The sequence below is a fragment of the Urtica dioica genome, chromosome 6 (genome assembly GCF_054948205.1).
Source record: "Urtica dioica subsp. dioica isolate 48M chromosome 6, U.dioica_male_clone48M_v1_H2, whole genome shotgun sequence".
NCBI lineage: Eukaryota > Viridiplantae > Streptophyta > Magnoliopsida > Rosales > Urticaceae > Urtica > Urtica dioica.
This window is the reverse complement of record NC_142761.1, coordinates 35,102,945-35,130,133: the sequence shown is the minus strand read 5'-3', so window position 1 is coordinate 35,130,133 and position 27,189 is coordinate 35,102,945. Positions and strand designations below refer to the sequence as shown.

General features: G+C 37.1%; 2 protein-coding genes across 2 annotated transcripts; one reads left to right on the top strand and one right to left on the bottom strand.

Annotated features, from left to right (window-relative positions):
- Window positions 1-1,335: 1,335 nt before the first annotated feature.
- On the bottom strand, window positions 1,336-6,914 carry LOC149393791 (uncharacterized). The gene is made up of 5 exons (XM_089618163.1): window positions 6,783-6,914; window positions 3,128-3,144; window positions 2,581-2,644; window positions 1,729-2,385; window positions 1,336-1,530 (listed from the first exon to the last, which is right to left on the bottom strand). Exons 1-5 carry the CDS (start codon window positions 6,912-6,914, stop codon window positions 1,336-1,338), a joined length of 1,065 nt encoding a protein of 354 aa, XP_089474289.1.
- Window positions 6,915-16,173: 9,259 nt separating this feature from the next.
- On the top strand, window positions 16,174-20,737 carry LOC149393790 (putative methyltransferase PMT17). The gene is made up of 6 exons (XM_089616981.1): window positions 16,174-16,727; window positions 17,065-17,188; window positions 17,295-17,505; window positions 18,120-18,417; window positions 18,998-19,462; window positions 20,512-20,737. Exons 1-6 carry the CDS (start codon window positions 16,174-16,176, stop codon window positions 20,735-20,737), a joined length of 1,878 nt encoding a protein of 625 aa, XP_089473107.1.
- Window positions 20,738-27,189: the final 6,452 nt, after the last annotated feature.

Genomic DNA, 27,189 nt, shown 5'->3' with positions numbered 1-27,189 from the left:
GGATGGATTTAAGCATCACGATTGGCAAAAAGATTTGTTCATAGTCCGTCCCTTCTTGTTGGGTATAACCCTTAGCCACAAGTCGTGCTTTGAACGTCTCGACGTTTCCATCAGGACCCCTTTTCTTCTTGTATATCCACTTACACCCTACAGGTTTAATCCCTTCGGGAAGGTCTACAAGTTTTCAGACTTTGTTGACATAGATCGAGTGCATTTCAACTTTCATGGCATCAAGCCAAAGGTTTGATTCAGAACAAGCCATCGCTTGGCTATAGGAAACAGGGTCATCCATGTCAAAGACGGCTATGAGAGTGTCTCCATAAGACATGTACCTATCAGGCTTTTGAGTAGCCCTCCCACTTCATCAAAGTACTACTTGACGAGATTCTGATGAGTTAGGTTGTGTTTCAGTTGGGGTAAGAACAGTTCTTACAGATGAGGTAGAAACTTCCTCACCCAACTTTTCTTCAAGCACAATTTTGCTTCTAGGTTTTACATCTTTCATAAAGTCCTCCTCAAGGAAACGAACATTCGTGCAAACGAAAGTCTTATCGTCCTCAGGACTATAGAATGTGAAACCTTTGGTTTCCTTTGGATATCCAAAGAAAAGACACAATTCTGACCTACTAGCCAACTTGCTAGTCTTTTGCCTCAGTGTGCAGGGCAACCCCAAATTTTGATGCGGCCAAGATTTACTTTACGGCCAGTCCATCTTTCATAAGGAGTACCAGGAACCATTTTAGACGGATTTTGGTTTAGAATGTAAGTGGCTCTTTCGAGGGCATGTCCCCAAAACGAAAGAGGGGGTGATGAGTAACTCATCATTGATCTAACCATCTCCATAAGAGTTCGGTTTCTTCTCTCTGACACTCCGTTTTGTTGAGGTGTGCCAGGTGCAGTAAGCTGAGAAGCGATACCTTCTTCTTTAAGAAAGTCATCGAACTCTCCAGACATATACTCTTCTTGTGGTCACCATTGACAACAGAGTTCCCGAAGAACGAAGAAAGACGAGCTGCGTGGGGAGACGAGTGAATCAACCTCCACAAGTTTCTCAACGATCAAGCTTCATAAAGGTTAGTAAACGTGTAATCGCTTTTAGATAGTTTTAATAATAGCATGTGCTTGCTCTTTGTCTAGGTTATTAAAATCATTTTACTTGTTTAAAAGAAAATTTTTATTTTCCGCCGCTTGCTCGAAGCGTCAAATATTTTCTTAACCTTAGATTAATTCCAACAAATTACGCCGACGTCTAGCCACTTGAGAATCTCATTTCTCACCACCTCCTTCATGGCCGGATTGAGTTGTCGTTGATGCTCGATCGATGGGTAATGATCGTCATCTATGAGAATACGGTGGACGCAATAGGAGGGTTGATTTCCTTGATGTCGGAAAGGGTCCACCCGATCGCCTTTTAGTGCTAGCGTAGCACCTCGATAAGTCCTCCTCCGCCTTATTTAGGTGATTTGAGAAAATCGCCGGGAGAGTGGAATCGGCGCCAAGATAGGCGTATCGAAGGTGGGCCGGAAACTCCTTGAGTTCAAGAGTAGGGGGCTTTTGTATGGATGGCGAAATCCGGACTTGGTTTCCCCCCCCCCCCCCCCCCCCCCCCCCCAAACTCTTGTAGTATCTCCTCCGGTTTGGCTCAGTCGCGTTCATGTACTTTGCATGATCTAATGCTTCACACTCAATCAACTCATTAGTGAAATTAAATGAGTTCAAAAGGCATACCTCAAGCGGGTCGTCGGATTGGTTAGAGAAGTTCGAGATGACGGAATAGCATACATTGATCCGGTACACGTCATCGCTCGCTTTCGAGTACTTTATCGTGTTGAAAACGTTGAAGAAGACCTCTTCTTCTTGGACCCGCAACTTTAGCTCTCCTTTTTGAATGTCGATGACTGCTCCTCCGGTGGCAATGAATGGCGGCCCCAAGATGATAGGGATGTCTAGGTCTTCTTCCATGTCTAGCACTATGAAGTCGACGGGGAAGATGAATTTGTCGACTTTGACGAGGAGATCCTCAATCATACCTCGTGGATACTTGATGGACATATCCACCATTTGTAAGGTCACCATCATCGGCTTCACCTCACCGATGGCGAGTTTCTGAAAGATTGAGTAAGACATCAAGTTGATACTTGCATCGAGGTTGCACAACGCCTTCTCAAAGAAAGTCTCTCCGATCGCACAAGGCACGATGAAGCTCCCCGGATCCTTCATCTTCTTGGGAAGCCTTCTTTGGATTGTAGCGCTACACTCTTTGGTGAGGGAGATGGTGCTAAAATCCTCGATCTTGCGTTTGTTGGAGAGGACATCCTTCAATAATTTGGCGTATTTCGGAATTTGGTTGATGGCATCGGCAAAGGGGATGTTGATGTGGAGTTGCTTAACACCTCAAAGAATTTGAGAATTTCTTGTCGAGCATGTCATTCTTGAGCCGTTGAGGAAACAACACCTTCAGAGTATGAGCAGGGGGTGGTGATGGTGGTGGTGCGATCGTTGATGTAGATGGATCGTCTTTCACCTTTGGATGCCATGATTCAGACACTTTCGCTCGAGCTCCTTGAAGCGCGCCAATACCTCATAGAGCGACTCTTCATCGTATTGCGCAAACGAGTGGATCTCGTTTGCGTCTCTTGTGTATCTTCTCGAAATGGAAGAACTTAGAGATAAATGTTACGCACAAGTCCGCCTAGAAGGTGATTGAGCGTGGTGAGCGAGTAGAGCCAAACTTTGACGCGGTCCCGTACAGATAACCAAAAGAGGTGGAGGCGGTTAGCTTCGTCGGAGACGTTGTGGAGTGTGAACGTGTTACTTATCTCCACGAAGCTAGTGAGATGGTCTTAAGGGTGTTCGGTGGGCAATCTCGTGAATTGAGATTGTTGAGCCATATGGATCATGCTCGTATTTATCTCGAAGTTCTGGTTATTTCCAATGACCGGGAGTACAATGGCTGTTTGGGTTACGTCGGCCGGTGGCAACCCTTACTCAAAAAAGGCTTTTGGAATGACATCGGCAACGTCGTTGTTTTTCGGTCAATCTCCCATCGCTTGTGATTTGGCTTCTTTCCGGTTCTTCTTGCAAGTCTTTTCTATCTCAGGGTCCAGCGGAAAAAGCTTCGATGGACCGTGCTTTCTCATACACCTTCAAAACAAAGAAAGTGAACACAAAATTTAGTAAACAAAAAAAAATAATAGAAATCAAATTGCAAAAATGAGCTATTTCTATCGCTAAATTAAACTAGTCCCCAATAACGGCGCTATGTTCCAATTTATATGGGTCTTTTTTTGTCTTGGTCGCTATAACAGTAATTTGTGTGCTCGATTTTTCATGAGCCGTTTTGGTTCCAACTCATCGGAACCTTATATTTGTCAACACTCCATGTGCGCTTTTTTACATCACTATTGGGGGCATAGAGGTCTGAATTTTATATCCTATATATGAGTCTTTCATCAAAATTTGGTGTTTATTGTGCATTTTCTTATGCTAGTATGTCGAGTCTACTCTTAAATGCAGATCGTTTTTTCATCGAGGTTTCTCCGAAACTTCAGGTGCTCAACATTCAAAGATAGGATATTGGGTTGGTCGCTGTCGACCTCATGCTTTAAGGCTCCCGCAACGAACGGTCGCTTAATCTGCGGGTATTGAGTTTGAGGAGGTGTTCCTCAAGTGGGAGATTGTTAGGTACTCTATGCATGGATGTTGCTCGTGTGAGTGGCATTCTTGATTATATAGGAGTTCATCTCCGTTTGAGATACAAAGAGATGCTTCAGCAAATTTCGAGCAAACCTAGTCTCGCATGGTTGTCTCGGTGGTTCTCAAGCGAGACCTCCGACTTATCTAGTCGGCTTAGTTATTATGTTTTTCTATTTCGTTGTATTTTTCTCATTAGTAGCATTTTATTATGAATGGAAATTCTTTATTGCAAAAAAAAAAAAAAACGGTGGTTGTAATTGCTTATTTTTTGAACAAAATTTTCTTATAAAAAAAGAGTACTTATGAAACACTAAATTCAATAACGTAAGAATTCAAAAATGTTTTGGACACTACAACAAAAATGGTAAGAGAAAACATAAAAAAAAAACAATATTAAAAAAAATATAATTAAATAAAATATAATGGTATCAGTCGATCGAAATCAACAAAATTTAAGAATTCCATAGAAATCAGACGGAAACCGGAGTTTCGAAGAGTCCCGACACTGGTTAGTACAAAATCTCGCCTTTCCCCAAAAACTGTGGTAAATCGTACAAACAACGGTCCAGTTTCCAGTTCGTGACACCCGGCTTGGTTCAGTGGTTTTTTTCCCAAAAAACCATGGTATTTAACAGGAAATCGGGACCAAAATTCAAAAACGGATCAGGAAGGAGAAGAAAATTTTCCGTCACTGCGATGTAGGATGTTCACTGTATACTGCCGAATCCTGCGACTTCTGATCATTTTTCGACTCCCACACGTTTATTTCCTCTTAATTATCGCTGAAAATAGCTAATATTTATATATTTTCAGACCTGCAATGGTGTGCTTTAATGGTGGTCTAAAGCTCTAAAGACCTTGTCATATTAATTTTGAAAGATGAAGACAGAGAAAGGAGAGCTAGAAAAGAGAAATTTCATTAAGTGGGCTTAATAAGCCATTAAATATCTAAGTTAGACCCTAATATTGAAAAATATCCCAAAATGGACTTTTGTACTATAATCGGACAAAAATACCCTTATACTCTATTTGAATTCATTCCCCCCGAAATCTCTCTCACTCGCTCACTTAAAAAAAAAAAAAAAACTCTATGATCGTGTACGAGGGCATACGATCTTGTACGAGTCGGTACGATAGAGGACGATGGCGGACGATGGAAATGCGTCGAGATCCGGCGGCGGTGACGGACAGAAATCCCGAGCTTCAAAACCAAGTAAAAAGGTAAGTTTTCATGAAATTTCTTGTTAAACTTCGTTGAAAATAGTTAGAATAGGGTTTAGAACTTAGTTATTATCTGATTTGAGTTGATTTGAGGTGATTTGGGTCGGATTTAGAATGTTAAGGTTTGAAATTAGGGTCAGTGTACGATAAGGTTGATGCATCGTACGATGTCGTACGATGCTGTACGATGTCGTACGATGAAATTCATAGAACTATACGATGCGATATGATGCGATACGATGGTGTACGATGGGTTTAAGATTTTTCTTTAAAATTTACCGTACGATACCATACGATGCCGTACGATGGTGTACGATGCTATACGATATGGTACGATGCTGTACGATAGTTGTAAAAAAAATTTAATTTTTTTGTTATACGATGCTCTACGAGTCTGTACGATGCCATACGATGAATTATGATTCTGACCTAATTTTGTCGTTTTTTAGGACAATTTGAACTACATATACAACGTCCCATTCCCGGGTCGTATCACGTATGGTGGGACGGGGATCTTGAAGCTGGTACGGAGGAGATTCGATGAGCTCGGGATAAAAGATCGAATCCTCGAGACTCCGTTCGAGCAATTTTTTACGGAGAGCGAGCTTGGTTTCTCACCGGTGCTCGTACATACTCTCCTTCAGAAGAAGATCGAGGCGATGATACGAGGGGAAATACATTTTGGTATTGGAGGCGAACGAGTAAGATTTGGACGCCTCGAGTACGCACTCGTCTCGGGGATGAGCTATGAAGACGGTCCGACCAAAGCCGAACAAGACGAGCGAAAGAGCGATCAATTAATCACGGACCACTTGAACGGCGTCGTCGGAAGCAAGTTCAGCGCTTTGATCAACGCGTTCACCATATGTCAGAGCCATGACGATGCGTTCAAGCTCGGGCTGCTTGTATTCGTCTATGGATATCTTCTGGGGCAGCCGGCCAACAAATCCATCGAGGAAAGGTGGAAAAAATTTCTATACATCGCTGAAGACCTCCCCTTCTTCTTCAAGATGCCTTGGGGAAATTTGAGTTGGGCGGAGACGTATCTCAGCCTCTCGGTGAACCTAAGGCATTATCACGAGACGCTGCAAAAGAAGTTAAAGGACAAGCCGGACGTGGCACAGAAAGAGGCCAAGTACACATTGACGGGTAATCTTCATACCCTTCATTACTAGACGTACGAGGCTATCCCAGAGTTCGGGATGAGGTTCGGGTCGAACCAGGGGATTCGTGTGCCCAGGATGCACTCGTGGTCTAGTAATGTGGTCATCATTGGCAAAGACATCAAGTTATATTTAAGTTTAAATTTCATTTTAGAGTTAAGTTTAAATATAATTTAACGTTTTAAAGTTAAGTTTAAATTTTATTTTAACGTTTTAGAGTTCAGTTTAAATTTAATATAACGTTTTAGAGTTGAGTTTAAATTTAATTTAACGTTTTAGAGTTGAGTTTAAATTTAATTAACGTTTTAGAGTTAAGTTTAAATTTTATTTAACGTTTTGGAGTTGAGTTTAAATTTAATTTAACTTTTTAGAGTTAAGTTTAAATTTCATTTTATTTTACTTTAATTTAACGTTGTAAAGTTAAGCTTAAATTTAATTTAACGTTTTAGAGTTAAGTTTAAATTTAATTTAACGTTTTAGAGTTGAGTTTAAATTTAATTTAACGTTTTAGAGTTAAGTTTAAATTTAATTTAACGTTTTAGAGTTGAGTTTAAATTTAATTTAACGTTTTAGAGTTAAGTTTAAATTTTATTTTATTTTTAGTTTTTGTGACAAGTTTAAATTTCGTGACATATTACTTTGACTTGCAGCTTGATATATGGAAGAGGCTGAACATTTTTTTCGAGGTAGAAACGGGCTTGCCTGGGGGTGAGATTCCCACGACCCAAGCTGATGGACGTCGTAAACGCCGAACCCCTCCTCCTCCGGCGGCTGGTCAAAAACCGGTGTCTTCATCGCACGAGCCAGAGCCGTCTTCTTTGCGTCGCAAGTCATCGAAGAAGTCGAAGATGCCGTCTTCTACGCATCGCGAGTCGTCGAAGCGATCGGAGATCAGGCCGGTGACTTTGCCCAGGTTGTCGACGTCTTCGTCGAGTCCTCGTAGAGAAGACATTCCGGATAAGCAACGCCCGCTCACAACTCCGCTTAAAAGGAAAAGAAACAAGGCACAACTTACTCCGCCACGTCCAGATCGGCAAGTGCGGCAGAAGTCGTCGCGTTGGGCCGATTTCACTGATCCGACGAGGCCCAAGTATTCAGAAAAACCGATCCCCAAGTTCAACTCGTTGAAGGACGCGAAGCTAAAAGAGTTTGATAATTTCGTTAAGTGGTTGCGGACAAAAAAGTGGGACGGCAAGTTCATGGAGTCTACTCGCCTGAAGACGTGCGACGGAGACACGAATTTCTTCGACACGATATTGACAGAAACCAGATGGCTACATGATTCGGTACGTTATTAATTATTTAATTTAACTTTCCATATCAATTTAAAATAACGCTATATGTTGGTTATGTCTCAGCATATTGATTCTATAATTCACATGATTCGGGCTCGCCAACGAGCTCTCGACGGATATCGGCAAGACGTCCGAATCATGGATTGTCGGTGGGTACAACACGTGTACGGACGATTCACCATGGAAGAAGCGAACATCAAGAAGGCCATCGAGCTGGGGACAGAGCCCGAACCCGTGGACTGGGACATGAGGGCAACTATTACCCCGATGACTGGGCTATAGGGACACCGATATTTTTCCTTGGGATGGTGCTGGCGAGATCCTGTTCGTCGTGAACTTCAAGAACCTTCATTGGTTCACATTTCGGATCGACATCCAGGCCTGGACCATTACCGTCCTCGACTGCCAAAAGGATCTCATGCAGTCGTCGAATAATCAAAAGGACTTCACGGAGATGATGGAGGTACGTAAAATGTTATGTTATTCACAATTATTACCTTTATTTGTGGTTAATTAAATTATAAGGGTTACTTAACATTGTTAAAATGTTTATTATTCAGACTTGGACTCGAGCATTTGCTAGGATTGTAGCCATATGTGGTTTCTTCAAGAACCATCCCAACTCTTACCGGGAGAGTGAGCACGGTGAAATTAAGTTCACACACCCGACGTGGCTCGTCGATCAAAATGTCCCACAATGTGCATACAGGTAAACATGTTTACATTTTTTGTTACAAGTTTTTTACAAGTTAGTTTTTTTTACACGTTATTTTTAAAAAAATTTTTGACAAGTTTATTGAACTTTTTTTGACAAGTTTTAAATTTGTTTTTATTGACAAGTTATTTTAGAAGTTTTTTTTTTTTTACAAGTTATGATATTCAATTTTTTTTTTTGAAAAGTTATTTTACAAGTTTGTTTATTTCTTTTACAAGATTTTTTACACGTTATTTTAAAAAAGTTTTTTGACAAGTTTTAAATTTGTTTTTTTTACAAGTTATGGGATTCAATTATTTTTAAAATGTTATTTTACAAGTTTGTTTATTTATTTTACAAGATTTTTTACATGTTATTTCAAAAATGTTTTTTTACTAGTTAATTGAACTTTTTTTTGACAAGTTTTAAACAATTATATTTTTTTTTCCAATTTTTTTTTGAAAAGTTATTTTACAAGTTTGTTTATTTATTTTACAATATTTTTTACACGTTATTTTAATTTTTTTTTTTTTAACTTTTACTAGTTAATTGAACTTTTTTTGACAAGTTTTAAACAATTATGTTTTTATTGACAAGTTATTTTAGAAGTTTTTTTTTTTTTACAAGTTATGTTATTCAACTTTTTTTTGACAAATTCTTTTACTTATTTTTGTGTTGTAGCGGTGATTGCGGGATGTTCGCAGTGAAGTATGTCGAGCACATAGTACTGAACGAATCATTTGACACTCTTCTAAGTGTCAATATGAGAATGTTCAGGAAGAAATGGTGCGCGGACTTATTCTACAACCACCTTATCCCGTGATTTTGTATTTTCGGATGTTTGTTTTTTATCTTTTTGGTTTTGTATGTAATAGTACCTTATAAACATATTATCGAGATGGTTTGTTGATTATTGATTGAATATGTTTTTTATTGTACCTTATAAACATGTAATTTTATAATCTATATAAAGACTATATCAGTATTCAATGAAAGAGATTCACACACAAAAAAAAACATCACAAATTCACACATTCACAAAGGGTTTAGAACTCGAGACATTTGTGGACGAAAACGAGTCTTGGGACAAAAGCGAGTTGAGATCTTCGTCGTTGTCACAGAGTTGAATCGAAAAAAAGTCCATGAGATGGATGACACTCCATTAACCAAAATAAACAGGTAACTCAAATAAACGTTAAAGTTTTAAACTTAAAAATAAAAATAACACAAAGTCTAAAGTTTTAATCCCTCCAAGTGCATGTTTTTCTGTTATGTACCCTACCACCACATTTTCCGCATTTTCACTGGACAACGATCTTTTCGCCTTGAGATGGGTATCGATTAATTCTTCTTCTTCCTTGTTTACTTTTCACCGGCTTGCTTCTTTTCAACGGGTTTCGAAACTTTCATGTTTTCTATCTCATCCGGGACATCCCATTGATCTTTATTGCCAACCAGATATATGGCTTCCTTGTACATCTCAATCCACGTCTCCTTCAAATAAAAGTCACTGCATAACGAGTACACGTCCACGCTTCGATGTTGGGCTGCTGCGATAGAATGCTCGCACGGGATATTCAATTGTTGTGGTAATCCACAAGTGCATGTCTTCGCCATAAGGTCTACATCGAAATCACCTCTTGCGTCTTTGACATGACATTCATATAGACCAAGCCCGTACGCATTGACGAACTGTGCCTTATTATTTAGCTGTGCGAGATCATTTTGCCACGTTGGTGTCAATTTTGTGTTCAACTTGTTCGCTATCTCTTCTCGTTCAAAAAACCAAGTTTGGAGTGTGAATCGAATAAACTCGAGCAACGTCATAATGGGAAACGTCCTAGCATTCCTTGTTTTGTTGTTGAAGCTTTCTACATTGTTGCTCGTCATTAGGTCGTACTTATATAAAACATACTTGATTTATATAATCAACGACATTAAAAATTCAGTACAAAAGAAGTTCTAGACTTTTACCGTTTTCCAGGAAAGAAAGCTCTCGCCCACCGATCGACACCAACTTCTTCGAGATACTTTGCCATCTCGACATTCTTACGTCTCAACTGTCTAAAATTAGCTTCGAATGCTGTTTTACTGAAGGCGTAAGCTGCATCGTAAAGTTCAAAGCGACAATGGTCTGTCTTGAACTTGTGTTGGACATTCAGTTGTAAATGATGGTAACATGCTCCGTGAGGGATACCAGGAAACACAACCTCGACACCATGTATGATGCTAACGTGGCGATCGGTTATGAACGCCAAATTAGGTACGTCTTCACCGATAGCTTCTCGTAATCTTCTCAAAAACCAAATCCAAGAAGCATGACTCTCGCTATCTACAACTCCAAATGCAAGTGGATATAATTGTGAATTCGCATCCATTGCAATTGCGCAAAGAAACTGTCCGCCGTATTTTGTCTTCAGAAATGCACCGTCCAATGCTATGACCGGCCGACATGCTTTGAAGCCTCTACGACACGCCCCAATGGAAAAGAAAGCATACTTGAATTTTTCACCATCTTGCACAAAGTCTGTTAACGTCCCAGGATTCTTTTGCTTCAACATGTACAGCCAAGACGGTAACTTCTGGTACGATTGTTCCGGCGTACCCCGCACGTACCCAATAGCTTTCTCCCTGGATCTCCAAGCTTTCAAATACGATATGTTCACACCCCATCTTGTCTTCACTTCTTCCCTGACGTTATGCGCCGAATACTCCGCCATAGAGTTAATTGAGTACTTGTCTTTAAATACGTGACCGATGACCCATGGTGCCGCTCCTCGATGGCCCTATGTTCGAACAACGCACCCACATGAGTGTTTACCCTCGTACGACGTAATCTCCCACATCTCAGACCACTGCACGACACCCCTCAACCTCCATGTGCATCTCCCGTCTTTGAATAGAACATACCATCTCTTTTTCGAAGAAGATTTCACTCTAAATTCGAAATTATGTTTCAACGCGTACAAGTGGATATGTTTCTTCAGCTCATGCTTGTTTTCAAATTGCTGCCCAATATATATTTCTTCTGAGCTACCTGTTAGTTTCAAAGGTTAGTTAAACAATAGGTGGTTTCATATTATACTTGAATCTCATTTGAATCCACTTAAATTAACTGTAGAAGAATGACTTGGATAATGACTCGGGTTTTCCTTCACAACATCATCGGCGATGAACTCGGGTGCTTTCCATGAATAAGGAACGATAGGTGATCTGATCATCGGAGGCTCACGCTGACATTGACCCGATGGTTCACAATGACCCGTTGGTACTGTAAACGTTTCCACAAATTCTTCATATTCTTCGGGATTGGCGAATTCTTCAAATTCTTCACCTCTACCATTGTTATCTCCGTCATATCCGTCACTATTCTCTTCATCACCATCGCCACCTTCGATTTCATCACATTCGCCACCTTCGTTTTCATCACCTTCGCCATCTTCGTATTCATCACCATTGTGTCCATCATATTCGTCACTGTTGTGATTACAATCTCTATCACGCCTGTATACTTCGTCACCGTTTTCGGCACCCTTGTACTCGTTAAACAAGTCATCGTCACAGCCACCGTCTTTGTTTTCAATTATAGGATCATTTTGTCGATCCTCGATAACAAGAGTATTCCATCTCTTCTTCGGATCATTGCGAGACACCATTCCAACTTCCACATCTTTCCCTTTACATACTCCTCGATACGCAATAGGTGCAATGATCTGTTTCGGTACCAAACTTACACAAAGTGGAAATCTATTACGATATTTGTGCTTCATAAAATGCGAAACATCACCATTGTCCTTCAATACGGCAGGACCCAGCGGAATTGTACCGACTGTGTATGGGACTTTGAGTTTTAAGTCGAACGCGAATCTGTCTAACTCGAACTTCTCGTATAACAAATCTACTAACTCCGTGTACGTTACCCATTTCGGAACTACGAATGCATGTATTTCTGCATTGGTGAAAGCTCATTGGTGTCCTTCCTTCTCCCAAGTGTCGTTAATCATGACAAAAACTGCAAAAAACAGTCAAACTATGTAAAATTAGCATCTATATCGTACATAATCGTACAGCATCGTACAAAGAGCAATTTTTTTTCTTCTAAATTTCATCGTACAAAAAGTTAAATCTCATCCTACCATATCGTATACCATCGTACAAACAAGTTAAAACTCAGATTTTGGACTTTGTTTTCAGATCTGATCGATTTTTTTGCTACATTCTATCATATACAATCATAAACTTTGTAAAAATGATTAAGTTAGTAATCTTACCCATGATTCTTTTGAAACCCGCTTAAGTAGAGAGGATTTGAGTGTGATTGAAATGATAAAAATGAAGAGTGAGAGATGTATAGGGTTCAGAGGAGTATTTTTGTCCGATTTTGGGTCAAAAGTCTATATTTAGATATTTTTAAACATTAGGGTCTAATCTTGATATTTAATGGCTTATTAAGCCCAATTAAAAAAATTTCTCCTAGAAAAGGGACCGGGCCCACATAAATGATAATAATAATAATAATAATAACAAAACAAAAAGAGATAAAAATGAAAAAGAAAAAAAAATTGGTATTTGTGCTAACGTGAGCGTTGATATAAGAGTATATGACAATGACCCTATGATTTTTTTTTCAAGTACGACTCATTATATTTGATGCAAATAACACGTAGCAGGAGCATTATATCAAGCACTTTATAATCTAATTTCTTGGCAGAGATAAGCCTAACTAGAGCATTAAATACATGAATATCGAATTAAAAAATGATTCCATTATAGCGATGATAAAATTGTACTTGGAAAAAAAAATATACGAACTAAATCACTTAAAACGTTGAGATTTCAAAATAGCCAACATTACAAGAATCTTTTAAAAATAGACAATTTTGATATATACGGTAGCCAACTGTAATAAAATCTGGAGGAATTGATAAGAAAAGGGAGCTTGATTATAATAGTCAATTTGAAACATAAAATTGTCAAAATAGCCAACGTTAGATTTATTTTGTAAAATAGTCAATAAACCACATAAACCCTCTTGAAGAGACAATAATACCCTTCATTTAAAATGAAGGGTCACAAAATAGAAATTAGTTAACAAAAATAAATAAATAAATGAAAATTATTACAATAAATAACTTTTTCATTAATAGATTAAAATATTCTCTAAAGATATTACGAGATCTTCACCGTCGATCCGTCTCGAATCGCCAATTTTCCGACCGGAGACACAGAGTCGCTAATTCTTCTACACATAAATCGAAATTAATACGAATAAACATAATAAATCGAATGAACATAAATTAATTCCGAATTAACATGAATAAACCGAATTAACACGAATTAACATGCATTAACACGAATTATCATGGATTAACACTGGTGAGAGCCGAGTCAACCTCGCGAATTCTAGTCGAGCCGGAGATCTGGTCGCGTCGTTATGCAGATCTAGGCCTGAAATCTCCACGGGTCGACATTCTCCTGATGGGATCGCCGGCACCGACTCCATTCTTCCTTACGACGCATCTCTGACGACGCTTCCTTCAGATCCAGTGATAGACTATCATCTCCGTGCGTCTTCGTTGCTTGAATCATATCCACGCTGAGGAGTCTTCCATCGTCTTCCCCACGCGAGGACGTCAAGATCCGACGAGCTTCGTCACACCACCGGCCCGACGGTAGACCGGTCGCCTCCTTCGCGCGCGTTGCCTAGATCTGAGCCCAGACTCGTCATCTTCGCGGGTCGAAGCTCGTCCATTGGGATCCATGGCGGTCGATTGCGAGGATGAGGATGAGCCGGTCAATTGCTCGGTGTGCCTTGACGTCCTTCACGCCAGCCAGTGGTGCCGTACTCTCGGCACGTGCAGGCACGCGTTTCACTGCCGCTGCGTCGACGCGTGGCTTGTTAGAGTCCCAGCTTGCCCGATCTGCCCCGCGCGCGTGAGGCTAGACTCCGGTGGGATGAGAATTTGGAGGAGGATGAGGCCAATTGATGATGAGCTCTAGGGTTTGGTAGGATTGCTCATATCTCTATAACGTTAGCCAATTTATATTTATATATTTGTATGTGAATCTGATATATGGAATTATTTAAAGATATTTTTGCTTGAGATTTTTTTCTTTTCAATTAATTGAAATATCAATTAGAGATTTTTTTTCATTTTACAAATCAATCAAATTTCCTAGTTGATAAAAGGGTATATTCGGTACGAAATAATTTCTTTCATTTGCCATGTCATCAAATTGACTAGTTTCTAAATTTTAATCAAACGTTCGCTAGTTTACAATTTCAACATTCATATAATTTTACAAAAAGAAAAAGAAGAAGGAAGAAAAACAAGAAGTTCAACTACCATAATAATTCTCCATCCAGTTTGTTCATCTATATCTATTATCTTTGATTTGATCATTTAATTTTGTTCATTGTTTAGTATATTTATTTTTCTTAAAAAAAAGTGTGAACAAAGAGACAAAAGGAAAACAACAGTAATCTTTCAGATTTTGTAATTTTTTATTTTTTCTCTTTACCTCGAGTTCCTTCTTTCTCTAAATCTTCACTTCTTCAATAGTTTATGGGTTGTTTATGAACAATTATCTCCAATGGATCTGTGGAGTCTCAATGTTTCGGGATTCTAAAAATTGGTCTTTGAATATGTGTTTTTGAGTTTATAATTTGAATTGATGATACATTATTATTGAGATCTTTTTTTTTTTCAAAACTTGTCATTTATTTATTTTTGTTAATTTAACACATAATATTTATTATTTATTGAAATTAATTATTATTTGCTAAAATTTAAGATATTAACAATACTATCAAATTTTTAATCTGGCTCGTCAATAGTGTTTTTCGCGTCGAGGATCTGTACGGTCATGTGGTTTTGTTAATGTGGTCTTATGAGAGAGATATATAAGAAGAATCATTAAATGTGGTTATGGTAAACTCATTTAATGTCTCATTTTTTTTTTAATTATGAAATGTTTAATGAATGGTATTTTTGATATTTAATCCTTCGCAACTTTTGTTAATGACTATTCTTCCAAATTAATAAAACTTTGACTATTTATCAAAATTCAAATATGCTATTGTGTAGTTAGCTATAGAGCCCAAAAAATAAATATGAAAAATCGGACGAACTTCGTAGATGGTCAAAGATTGTACTCTGATTTCAAGATTCATTATTAATATTGTGATATGCGGAAACTTATTTAGTAAACTATTTTATGCTTATAAAGATTTATTTATGTCTATTGATTTTCAAAACGTGAAAGTCTAAACACTAAACTTGTCAATAAATATTATATTAGTGCTTTAAATTTGGTATAAAAAAAAATAAAATTGACAATTGTGTTAAACTTCATGTCTCGAACACTAACATGTATATGTGTATATATATATATATATATATATATATATATATATATTGTTATTCAGAATGATAATTTAATTTTGCAGATAAAACATCATCATACATATGCATAAATTATTACTAAAATAAATCTTTAAAATGTCTACTCGAAAATCTTAAACATTCCCTTAAAAAAAAATAAAAAATCTTGCACATTTGTTATAGTATTTTGATCTCAAAATATTCATAATGACGTCCAACTTCCAGTTCCAATCCAACTACAAATTTCAAATCAATTTCTTAAAACCGGAAGAATTGAAAAAAAAAAAAAAAAAAAAAAGAGTAAAAACTGTTGTAAAAAATAAAAATGGAAAACGGAGTGAAAGTTTGAGAGTAAAAAAAGGCTGGTCAGTCTCCTGAGATTACTCCTCTATTATCGCTTCTCTGTCTTTCAACCTTCCCTTCCCAATAATCCCACCTATTTTTAACCTTCCTCACAACAATCACCATTCTCCTCTCTTTTCTCATGAATGTCAAAATGCCCTTCAACATGTTCCATTGGTAGCGAGTCAAAGAAACAACAAGAAGAATATCGCTTTCATTTCAGGTACGCCCTTTTCCTTTTCTCATATACTAATTTTACGTGACTGTAACACATATTCAAAAACTCATCGTCTACGTTTCAGTATTGGCCCATTATATATAGCACGTTACGAGACAATATATATAACGGGAAATAAAACAATAATTCAAAAAAAATAATGGCGAGGGAACACAATGGATCGCCAAAGCACCACCACAATCAAATGGAGTCAAAGAGAAAGCGTCTAACTTTGCTATTCGGAGTGAGCGGGCTTTGCATCTTGTTCTACGTCTTGGGCTCGTGGCGGGCCTCGAATTCTCCGGTGGCCCAATCTCATCTCTCCGATGGGCCCGGCTGCGCATCCACATCATCATCCACGTCATCGTCATCGGCGTTGGACTTCGATAGCCACCACGGGCTGGACATAAACAAGACCGAGGAGGCCTCGAGGGTCAGGAAGGTTCCGGAGTGCGACATGTCGTGGAGCGAGTACACGCCATGTCAGCACCCCCCACGGGGCCGGAAGTTTGAGCGCGAGATGCTCAAATACCGAGAAAGGCATTGCCCCACGAAGGAGGAGCTAATGATGTGCCTCATCCCCGCCCCTCCCAACTACAAGACCCCGTTCAAGTGGCCCCAGAGCCGCGACTTTGCGTGGTACCACAACATCCCCCACAAGGAGCTCAGCATCGAAAAGGCCATCCAAAATTGGATTCAGGTCGAGGGCGACAGGTATATCAATTGACAATGAGAGGAGTCAATTTTATAAAAAATTAATGTGTTTAAATTTCATATTAAAATCAACTGACAATGACAAGCGTCAAAAATTTTAATTCGGTCTATAAGATTTAAATTGAGAAGTTTCATCTAAAATCAACTATCAATAAAAGAGAAGTGATTCGTGACTTTTATAACTTTTCTCTTAAATTACATTATTGTTTTTCTAGGGCTTTTTTTCACACAAAATTTACACATTAGTCCCCTTAAACTTTTTATTTATTTTATATTTTTTTTTGTATATTAGGCCCTAATTTACAATGTGTATTTTCTTAATATATATGTGTATTAGATTTCGGTTTCCCGGTGGAGGGACCATGTTCCCACACGGCGCTGACGCTTACATCGACGATATTAACAACCTTATTCCGCTCACTACGGGAGAAATAAGAACGGCCATCGACACGGGTTGTGGTGTAAGTCCTTGGTCCAAAAAAATACCTCTTTGTCCCAAACCAAATTTAGTTTTGCTGACGTGTCTTTTTTCCTATGTACCGTTTTTGGGTGTGTGTGTGGGGAAAGGTAGCGAGTTGGGGAGCTTATCTTTTGAAGCGGAACATCCTCACAATGTCGTTTGCGCCGAGAGACACCCATGAAGCCCAAGTCCAGTTTGCCCTCGAGCGGGGTGTCCCTGCGATGATCGGGATCATGGCTTCCCAGAGAATTCCTTATCCGGCTCGAGCCTTCGACATGGCTCACTGCTCTCGCTGCCTCATTCCTTGGAATCAGTACGGTAATGATCAAAATAAAATAACCCAATGTTGTTGCTCTAATGGTCAGGCTCTTGGTTTATTTCCAAGAGGTTTTGAGTTCGACTCTCACCAACATCTGAATACCACCCACTTATCAATTGTTAGTGTTTCAAGTTCCCAAATGTTATGGAATTAGCAGGGAACAGTTTAAAAAAAATCAATATAAAATACCATGGGGTTGGTTTAGTGGGCACGGACGGAGCCAAATTAAAGTAACTTTCACTTTTAAATTAAAAAAAAATGTATTTTTAATATTTTCTGAGATATATTTAAATAAAAAAATATTTATAACTTAGTTGGTGTTCTTAATCCTATTTATTAAAATAAAACTCATTTAAAAATACATAAAATTATATATATATATATATATATATATATATATATATATATATATATATATTTCAAAAAAGTTATTAAATACTATAAATTAATAAAAGTAGTTATTTTATCATTGCACATCATCTCAAAATATTACTTTAGCCCGCCATGAACTAGATTTCTAGCTTCTACCTTGTGTAAAACAAAACTAAACAGCCAAAATTCTCCATCATATGATATCAATTTATTAACTGTGAGGTGGATTATGTTTGCGTAGATGGGCTGTACTTGATAGAAGTGGACCGGGTGTTAAGGCCCGGCGGTTACTGGATACTGTCGGGGCCGCCGATAAATTGGAAAAAGTATTGGAGAGGGTGGGACAGAAGCCAAAAGGACTTGAAAGACGAGCAAGACTCGATCGAGGACGTTGCGAAACGGCTGTGCTGGAAGAAGGTGGTTGAGAGAGAAGACCTTTCCATTTGGCAAAAGCCAATCAACCACCTTTGGTGCGTCAAGAGCAGGAAGGTTTACAAAACTCCCCACATTTGCAAGTCCGACAACCCCGACGCCGCGTGGTAACTTCTAGCCACTGCTTACTATAAGTATTATTATGGCATTCCTCCCAACATTTTTCAATTTTGGTTACAACTTTTCAATGGCCAGATTTATTGTATCCTCTTTACAAAGTTTGAGTTTCAAGTTCTCATGAGTCATGCGTTACCTAATCAAGTCCTTTCTTTAAATTTCTTTCCTCTTGCTATAAAATAAAATATAAAGATTACTTAAATTTTGCATCACCACTATATAGATTTTGAATTTTAAAAAAAAAAACATGTTTTTTTAAACCATTAATTTTACCTCTATTCTTCAGTCAAAATCAACCCCGATGGGAAAAACTAGCTTCTGTGGTTAAAGCTAACTATTACGGTTGTTGTTACCTTTTTTTTTAGTTGTAAGCTTCAATGTTCTATTATAAGTTTATTTTCAAATCAATACTAATATTAAACTAGATGTAAATGTGAGAAATTATTTGATGAAAAACAATGAAAGATTATGAAAAATGCATTTTATGTCATTTTGCCTTCACTTGCTACTAATTATAAACGCGAAGACATGATCTAATATAATCTTTATTATTTTGACCCCTGAAAAAAGGTACAAAAACATGGAGACGTGTATAACCCCACTACCGGAGGTGAGCAACGCGGACGAGGTGGCCGGAGGAGCGGTGGAGAAGTGGCCGGAGCGCGCTTTCGCGGTCCCACCGAGAATCGCAAGCGGTTCGGTCCCGGGAGTGAGCCCCGAGAAATTCCGAGAGGACAACAAGATGTGGGAAGAGAGAGTCGCGCACTACAAGCAGATCGTGCCGCTGAACCGCGGAAGGTACCGCAACTTGATGGACATGAACGCCGACCTCGGAGGGTTCGCGGCGGCCGTGTCAAAGTACCCCGTGTGGGTCATGAACGTGGTCCCCGCCAGCTCGGACCGCGACACGCTTGGCGTCATCTACGAGCGCGGCTTCATCGGGACCTACCAGGATTGGTGCGAGGCTTTCTCCACCTATCCTAGGACCTATGATCTCATTCACGCCGCCGGAGTTATCAGTATCTATCAAGACAGGTAAACAAATATAAGGATTAATTACATGAACTCTCTATGAACTCAGTGGCGGAGCTAGAATTTGTAGCTTGGAGCGCAAATCTGATTAATTTTTTTTTTCTTTCCTAAATTCTTTAAAGGGCGTGTAAGAAAAAAAAAATATTCGGTAGCGATAAATATGAAAAAATTATATACTTTTAGACTAAAATGTAAAATATTGGAGTAAAAGTTGTAAATTTATAAGGGACGTGTAAGAAAATAAATATTTAAGAAAGATAAATATAAAAAAATTATAAAATTTTTGTCAAAAAATATAAAATATTATGGTAAAAATTTAAAATAAAAGATTAAATTTTAAAAGTTCGGGGGATGATTACCCACCTGGACTTAAGCTACTTCCGCCCTCGCCTAAACTCTTGCACTTGTCACAATTTGCCTATAATATTATATTTTGTCAACCGTTTATTTCAAATTTTGTGAGCTATAGTTCAGAGTCTTCTAGTTAACTTATATTACTAAATTTGTATATAACTAAAGTCTACAAAAATTCACAACTATCAAGTACAATAATTTTTTCATCCCTGTGAAGAAATATATATACAACAATGTCGAATAATTTATAAAAAAAAAGTGTCAAAATTCGATTGTTTTGTTTAAAACTTGAAATTTTGACCATTTTTTTTTAAAAATTTAAAACTGTTTATTTTGCTATTTAGTTAGTCTCAAATGATTATTCTGTTTAACTCATGTACAAACTATTGATTTTATTACAGTTTTGTCTGTTTTTATATACATCTTATCAATATTTTTTTATAACACGTTGAAACTCTACACCTAAATTTTATAATACTTTTTTACAAACTGAAATTTCTTATTTATTTTATAAAGAAACTACTTATTTTATATCCTAGCACTTGAAATAATAATTATTTGTAAAACGACTTTAGATTTCTTTCTTTTTTTTTTTTTTTTTTTTTGAGGAATCGACTTTAGATTTTGGGATTCAGATTTCTTATACATGTATACAAAACACTTATTATTTTATTCAATTTTGTGTGAATTTGAAAAAGGTGTGACATAGCATACATTCTGGTGGAGATGGATAGAATCCTGAGGCCAGAAGGGACAGTGATATTTAGGGACACAGTGGAGACATTGGTGAAGGTTCAGAGCATCACAAAGGAGATGAGATGGGAGAGCCAAATTGTTGACCATGAAAGTGGGCCTTTTAATAATGAAAAGATTCTTGTTGCTGTCAAAACCTATTGGACTGGACAGCAAAAGCAGCAACGCTAACTAGCTAGCTCAATCAACCCAAAAAAACAATTACATATTTTTACTATTTATTTAGAGAATATGAGCGAAGAAGGCTAGGGTAGTGTCATGATCAGTTTTGGTTCACCCGTGATAAATATACTTTTCTTTTGTTTTTTGTTGGTATAATAAAAATCTGCTATCTAATAGAGGCTTTGAAATGTACCAAGTATGTAATCTTTGCACTTCCTACTGAAAGGTGACATTGGATGAAAGTTGATTGTATGAATTGGCAAATAAGCGTATGTATTTTTCTTTGATTTCAACTGAAGTCACTTGTTTACCCATCTCTGTACTCTCCTCATGCTAAAGTCAGATTTTGTGCCCTCTTTTTTGTTTACCCATTATAAATAGGGTAATTAAGTTAAATGGACTCCCGAAAATAAGCAATTTTTTTAGCCCACATTTCGTTAATATGCTGTAAATAGCTAGTGTCATTTATTAACAGTCAAATTTGGACGGGATTGCCCTTTTTAATTCCCGCCCATTATTTTCATAATTTAAATGGGAAAAAAAATTCGACCATAACTACCTTGCATAAATCAAGGGAGCATTTAAAACTCCATAAATGCATTAACAAACGAATTTAAACATCACGCACCACAAAATCCATTCAAAACAAACGCACCACATAATATGCCGAGATGCACCCTCGTCGACAGGCTCACCACGAATCTTTTCTTCTTCTGTCATCTTCTTTCTTCTCCGGGGAGGCAACGAGAAGAAATAAGATGGCAGAAGAAGAAAAGATTCGTTTAAAAGAGAAAAATATTCATTTGTCCACGCCGTGATGTCGGCCATGGTGTTCTCCGCCGTGGTCATGCTTCTTCTTCTTCTTCTTCTTCTTCTTCTTCTTCTTCTTCTTCTTCTTCTTCTTCTTCTTCTTCTTCTTCTTCTTCTTCATCAGCATTGCTTGTGGTTTTGAGTGTATGAGATGTGTTTTAGTGATTGTGAATTTGTTGAGATTTTGGTTCTGGTGTTTCTTTTCCAGTATTGTAAATACGACGTTGATTTACAGTTAATATCAATTGTTTCAGCGTAAAGCATTATAAAAATAAAACTGATTTACAGTATATTCGTGTAAATACAAAACTGATTTACAGTATATTCGTGTACATACAAAGCATATTTACAATATATTCATTGTAAATACAAAGCATATTTACAGTATATTCGTGTAAATAAAAACTGGAAAAAATTCTGTAAATATTTTGGACGTTCTAAAATATTTTGGCGGCCAACTGAGATCATGAATATCGTAATTGTAATATTTGAATTGTTTTCCAGAATAAAGTCAATAAATGAGGAATATTTTGCAGATTGAATATTATATTTTGCCACAAAACTAGAAACTGAATGCATAAGATCAATCGGTATCTATAACTACTTTCCTAATCGATTTCCTTAAAAAAAAAAATTAAAAAAAAAACTGCCTTATTTATTTAATTCGAAATTTGAAAAAAAAAACTGCCTAATTAATTCAATCTGCCGAATTAAATAAAGACAAAAATGTAAACCTAATTTAATTAATAAGCTGTCACGTAAGCAATATGGTTATTTACAGAAAATTAACGAAATGTTGGCTAAAAATAAATTGCTAGTATTTAAGATGGTTATGCAGTCAATTATTTGTTATAAATATAAGAAAAAATGGCGGCATAAAGACCCAATGTTTTTGGGTTCTCCCACTTAAGTACCCAATGTCTAAAAGTGGCGGCTAAAGTTCCCAATGTCACTAAACTCTCCCTCCGTTGCAACCCAGGGCGTTAAAATGGATGTCAAATACACGTGGCTAAATCTTGTGCAACTGATACAAAAATAATATTATACCGGCCGGTTTCTTCATCTTCTTCGCGAGCTTCACCGGCACGGTGTCGGAATTGCTCCGGATGACGTGGCCGCCACCGCCGGACTTCAGCTGGCTGTAGATCTCGTCGATGCTGCGTAGCTCGTCGACTTCCTCGTCGGCGTCGATGTCGTCTTTCGCCTCCGGCTCAGGCTCCGGCTCCGGCTCCATCGTGTTGTACCGGCCAATGGATTTAAGAAACAAGGTCATGTACGCGCAGAGCGGCGAGCTGGGTTGTGCGCGGAAACTGTTCGATGAAAGTCCTATTAGAAACAAGGTCTGTTTCACGGCGATGATGACTGGGTATGCTTTGAGCGGCCGAGTTGACGAGGCGAGATCGATGTTCGACGCCATGGAGGAAGAGAGAGACATGGCTTCCGCGTACTTCCAGAGCGGCCGATTCGACGAGACGTTGAGACAGTAAAGAAGGGAATCCAAAAAACCAACCGATTCTTCCGCGTTTCACGGAAGACTCGTCGCCGTCGTCAATCTGCGATCCCTCGCTCATCCACGTGGCGATGACTCTCGACCGAGAGTACCTCCGCGGCTAAATCGCAGCCGTCCACTCGGTCCTCAAGCACGCCACGTGTCCGAACAACGTGTTCCTCCACTTCATCGCGGCGGAGTTCGACCGCGCGAGTCCGAGAGACCTCGCGCGAGTGGTCCGGTCAACGTTCCCTTCGCTCCGATTCAAAATCTACATTTTCAGAGAAGAAGTTGTGATAATCCTAATCTCTTCCTCGATCCGAGAGGCTCTGGAGAATCCTCTGAACTACGCTCGGAATTACCTCGGCGATATCCTCAGTCCCTGCGTCGGACGCGTGATCTACCTCGACTCCGACCTCGTCCTCGTCGATGACGTGGCGAAGCTATGGCGGACGAAGCTCTCCAGCTCCAGAGTCATCGGAGCTCCGAATTTGGGTTATTTCTTCTATTATTATATTATACTGTAATAGATCTTGGCCGTCCATTTTAATTGACATCCATTTTAACGCCATGGGTTGCAACGGAGGGAGAGTTTAGTGACATTGGAAACTTTAGCCGCCACTTTTAGACATTGTGTACTTAAGTGGGAGAACCCGAAAACATTGAGTCTTTATGCCGCCATTTTTTCTAAATATAACTAAAGGATAGTGAACAAACACTACATAAATAACCGTCCCACCAAAAAAATTTAATTCATTACTTTAGGCTGTATATTTATCATTACATTAATATTACTTTCGCCTATTACACTAATATTTATCATTATTTGACATATATTTTAGTTTTATTCTTTAATTTATTAAAGATGACCATGTGACATAAACAGTGAGCGTTTATAATCTGATAAACCTACATGGTGGTTTAACCGTTGTCACTCAATTTTTTGGGTCCATTAAGAAAATAGCAAACTTAAACGTTTGATATTGTTATATAGCCAACGTTTAATAAATTTTAGATAAATAGCCATTTTCATGTATTTACAAACGTAAATCTTAGATAAATAACCACCTCCATATATTAGGTCAGTCGTTATTTATGGCTATTTATCTAAGATTTACCAAACGTTAGCTATTTAACAATATCAAATTTTTATATGTTATGGCGTCATAATTTTTTTTTTTTTGTATGTTATGGCGTCATAAAAAAAATTAAGAGTATTATTTATTTAAAAGTAATTTTTAAGTCTGCACATGCACTAGAAGGTAAATTTTGTTTTTCATGTGTTACCTATACAATAAAGCAATTATGCAAAAAACCTATGTAATCCCTATGTATGCTATAACATCTAGAGAAAGTGAAAACTTTACTAATATAATGGTGTAAAATAATCGTATCAATTACAATTAATTATAGGGTAATGTAGCTAAATAGGGTAACGTAGCTAAATAGCCAATTCAAAGTTATGAATTTACAAAATAGCTAAAGTTTTTATTAATTTAGTGAAATAGCCAAAATGTGCAGTAATTTGGTTTCAAATTTTTTTTTACCCCAAGATTATTTTTTTTGAAAGTTATAAATTACTTATAATAATCGTAAAAAATTTTAATCTTGGTTGTTGAATTTTTTTTGAAAACGTAAATTTAGTTACTTTGCTGAAAAGTTGAAACTTTGGCTATTTTGCTAATCAATAAATTTCAAATGACTATTTTTACAATTTTTCTTTGATTAAATGAAAATATAAATGTCTAATATTTATAATAATAATTAGGATAATATTTTATTATTGTTTACAACGACACTTTTTGGGGTATTTTCTTAATCGACGAATGAGAATGGCATGCATGCAAAAGATCACATAACACTTATCTATTATTGTAATCAAATAACACAATTCAATAATCTAATCTACATTCTATTTTCTTAATAAACACGTGTATGTTACATTCATAATTAATCTCCTTATGCGCCGTATAATAGACAATATATATATATATATATATATATATATATATATATATATATATATATATATATATATATATATATTGTGGGGGTATGATTTAACCTAACCCATTATTTCCTTTGTTTGGGCCTCAGTCTGTGAAGACGAGCCCAGAAGAGTCGACGTGAATATTGGGCCCACCTCGTTTACCTTGTCTTCGGCAGGCCGAGCCCAATTCAGTATCTATCGAGCCTCTCCACAAAGACCAGGTCAAGGCCGTTCGATCAATCAGCCCAAAGGAAGCGGTCTTCATCATATTTCCTCACCACTTTAAATCAAGTCACCTCACATGTAGCACCACGAAGTCCTCCAAACCGACCGCGTGTCTTGCAGATCGACGGTGGAGTGGACTCATCTATAAATAGAAGAAGCATAGGACTTCACACACATGTGATTCAACACATTTTTTTTTACTTAAATTTGTATTCTCTACTCACAATCTTTGGTGAGCTCGCTGTCCTCCTTTTCGAGCTTAGCTCCCTTCATGTTTTCAGTCCGATCAGCTTACAATGAAACAAATTATTTGGTTTCTATTTTAATTTCAGTCTATTATTTTCGTTATCCAGCTTTATTTCAATTCTATTACAACGAATTCTTAAAATTCACATTATATGCATATAAAACGACATACTACTTATAATCTATAGTCTCGTGATTGTTGAGGAACCAATTCTTACATCAACATAGATCATATAACTGTTAAAATTAAACTATATATGCTATATGAAGTTAAATAAAGTTAAATGAATAATTAATCTATTTTCTGGGGAGTAACATACTATTTACTTAATTATAAATGAATTGTTTATAATATTATTACTTGGACAAAGAAAAATATATTTATACACAAAATTCCAACTTAGTAGATACTTAAGAGCCTGACGCAAATAATGGCGAGCTGAATTTCATTACCCAAAATATTACTTATAAAACCATGAAAGGCAAAATTTTATCACTTCAAATATAATAACTTTTTCGAAAGGCAACATTTTTAAAATGTTCTAAATCCTTTTAAAAATAGTTTCTTCATAAATTATAAACAGTTATTTGAAATTTTTTTTAATGGAACTGTAAACAATAATATAGTTTAATACAGCGCAAAATAATAACGAAACTAAAAAAAATGTAAATGTTTATAATTGAAAAACACTATTTGTGATGATAAAAAAAATAGACATGTTATTCTTACAATAAATTTTAAAAACACACTATCACATAAAATTTTCACAATGACTCGTGGTAACCCGCATCAATGTGCGGGCCACAATTTTCCTCTCTATCAATAAATATGGACTCGATCGAGCTCTGATTAGACATAAGATCAATTGATCCAAACAAATGATAGCTTCACCATATCATTTCTCTTTCGCGTATTTATTTTCTTGATTACTTTCGTCTTACGTTACTTATTTACTTATGTGTTTCTGCTGTCTAATTTGATCTATAAATTTGTGTTGTTACTTGAACATGTCTCTTATAACTAAAGACTATACAGTGAGAAAATTGGTAAAAAAATATGACGTGTGGCACGTGAAATTTCGCTTACATCCCAATAGTTTCAAATATTGGAAGACATGACTCGTTCGAGAGACCTTAAAGATCAAACTAATTAAGAAAATATCAAACTGATTAAAGTTTATTTATTTATAGTTTGAAATAACTACGAATCTTAAAAAGAATTAATTTGCATAACGTAAATATAAACTTCTAACTTTCTTGTTTTAGACTCTCATTGTGTGAACATACGCAAGTATTGAGTATTTACACGTTTCATCACAAAATCATCTTGTTGAAATGGATTGTCATATATCGACAAAGTAACATTTTAATCTAGTAATAAATAATAAAGTAGTGTTAGAATTAGGGTAAAGAGTGAACAAAGGATTGATTGAATGGGAAGAGCATTCTCATTATTGATTCATTGAATCTCAATATACTATATACTCAGTTATAATCACTAACTAACTAATAGTATTCAAACTAACTTGCCTCCGTAGCATTTACACTAAACATAAATAATCTTATGTGTTGTACGCATAAGCTTATATCCTAACAATTTTGCTCAAACCCAACGCCCTCGAGTCTTCAACTCGAAAATTTTCATGCCACTCCAAGAAATGCTTGCTCGAAACTACCATGGTCATTATGTCAACTCGCTGA

Coding starts and splice junctions, on each gene's coding strand:
- LOC149393791 (XM_089618163.1), bottom strand. CDS start 6,914: ATGACTTGCGACGCAAAGAAGACGGCTCTGGCTCGTGCGATGAAGACA. Junction 2,386..2,580: donor ATGAAGAGTCGCTCTATGAG/GTATTGGCGCGC, acceptor TGAGGTGTTAAG/CAACTCCACATCAACATCCC. Junction 1,531..1,728: donor AATCCGACGACCCGCTTGAG/GTATGCCTTTTG, acceptor CTTGAACTCAAG/GAGTTTCCGGCCCACCTTCG.
- LOC149393790 (XM_089616981.1), top strand. CDS start 16,174: ATGGCGAGGGAACACAATGGATCGCCAAAGCACCACCACAATCAAATG. Junction 16,728..17,064: donor ATTCAGGTCGAGGGCGACAG/GTATATCAATTG, acceptor TATGTGTATTAG/ATTTCGGTTTCCCGGTGGAG. Junction 17,189..17,294: donor CCATCGACACGGGTTGTGGT/GTAAGTCCTTGG, acceptor GTGTGGGGAAAG/GTAGCGAGTTGGGGAGCTTA.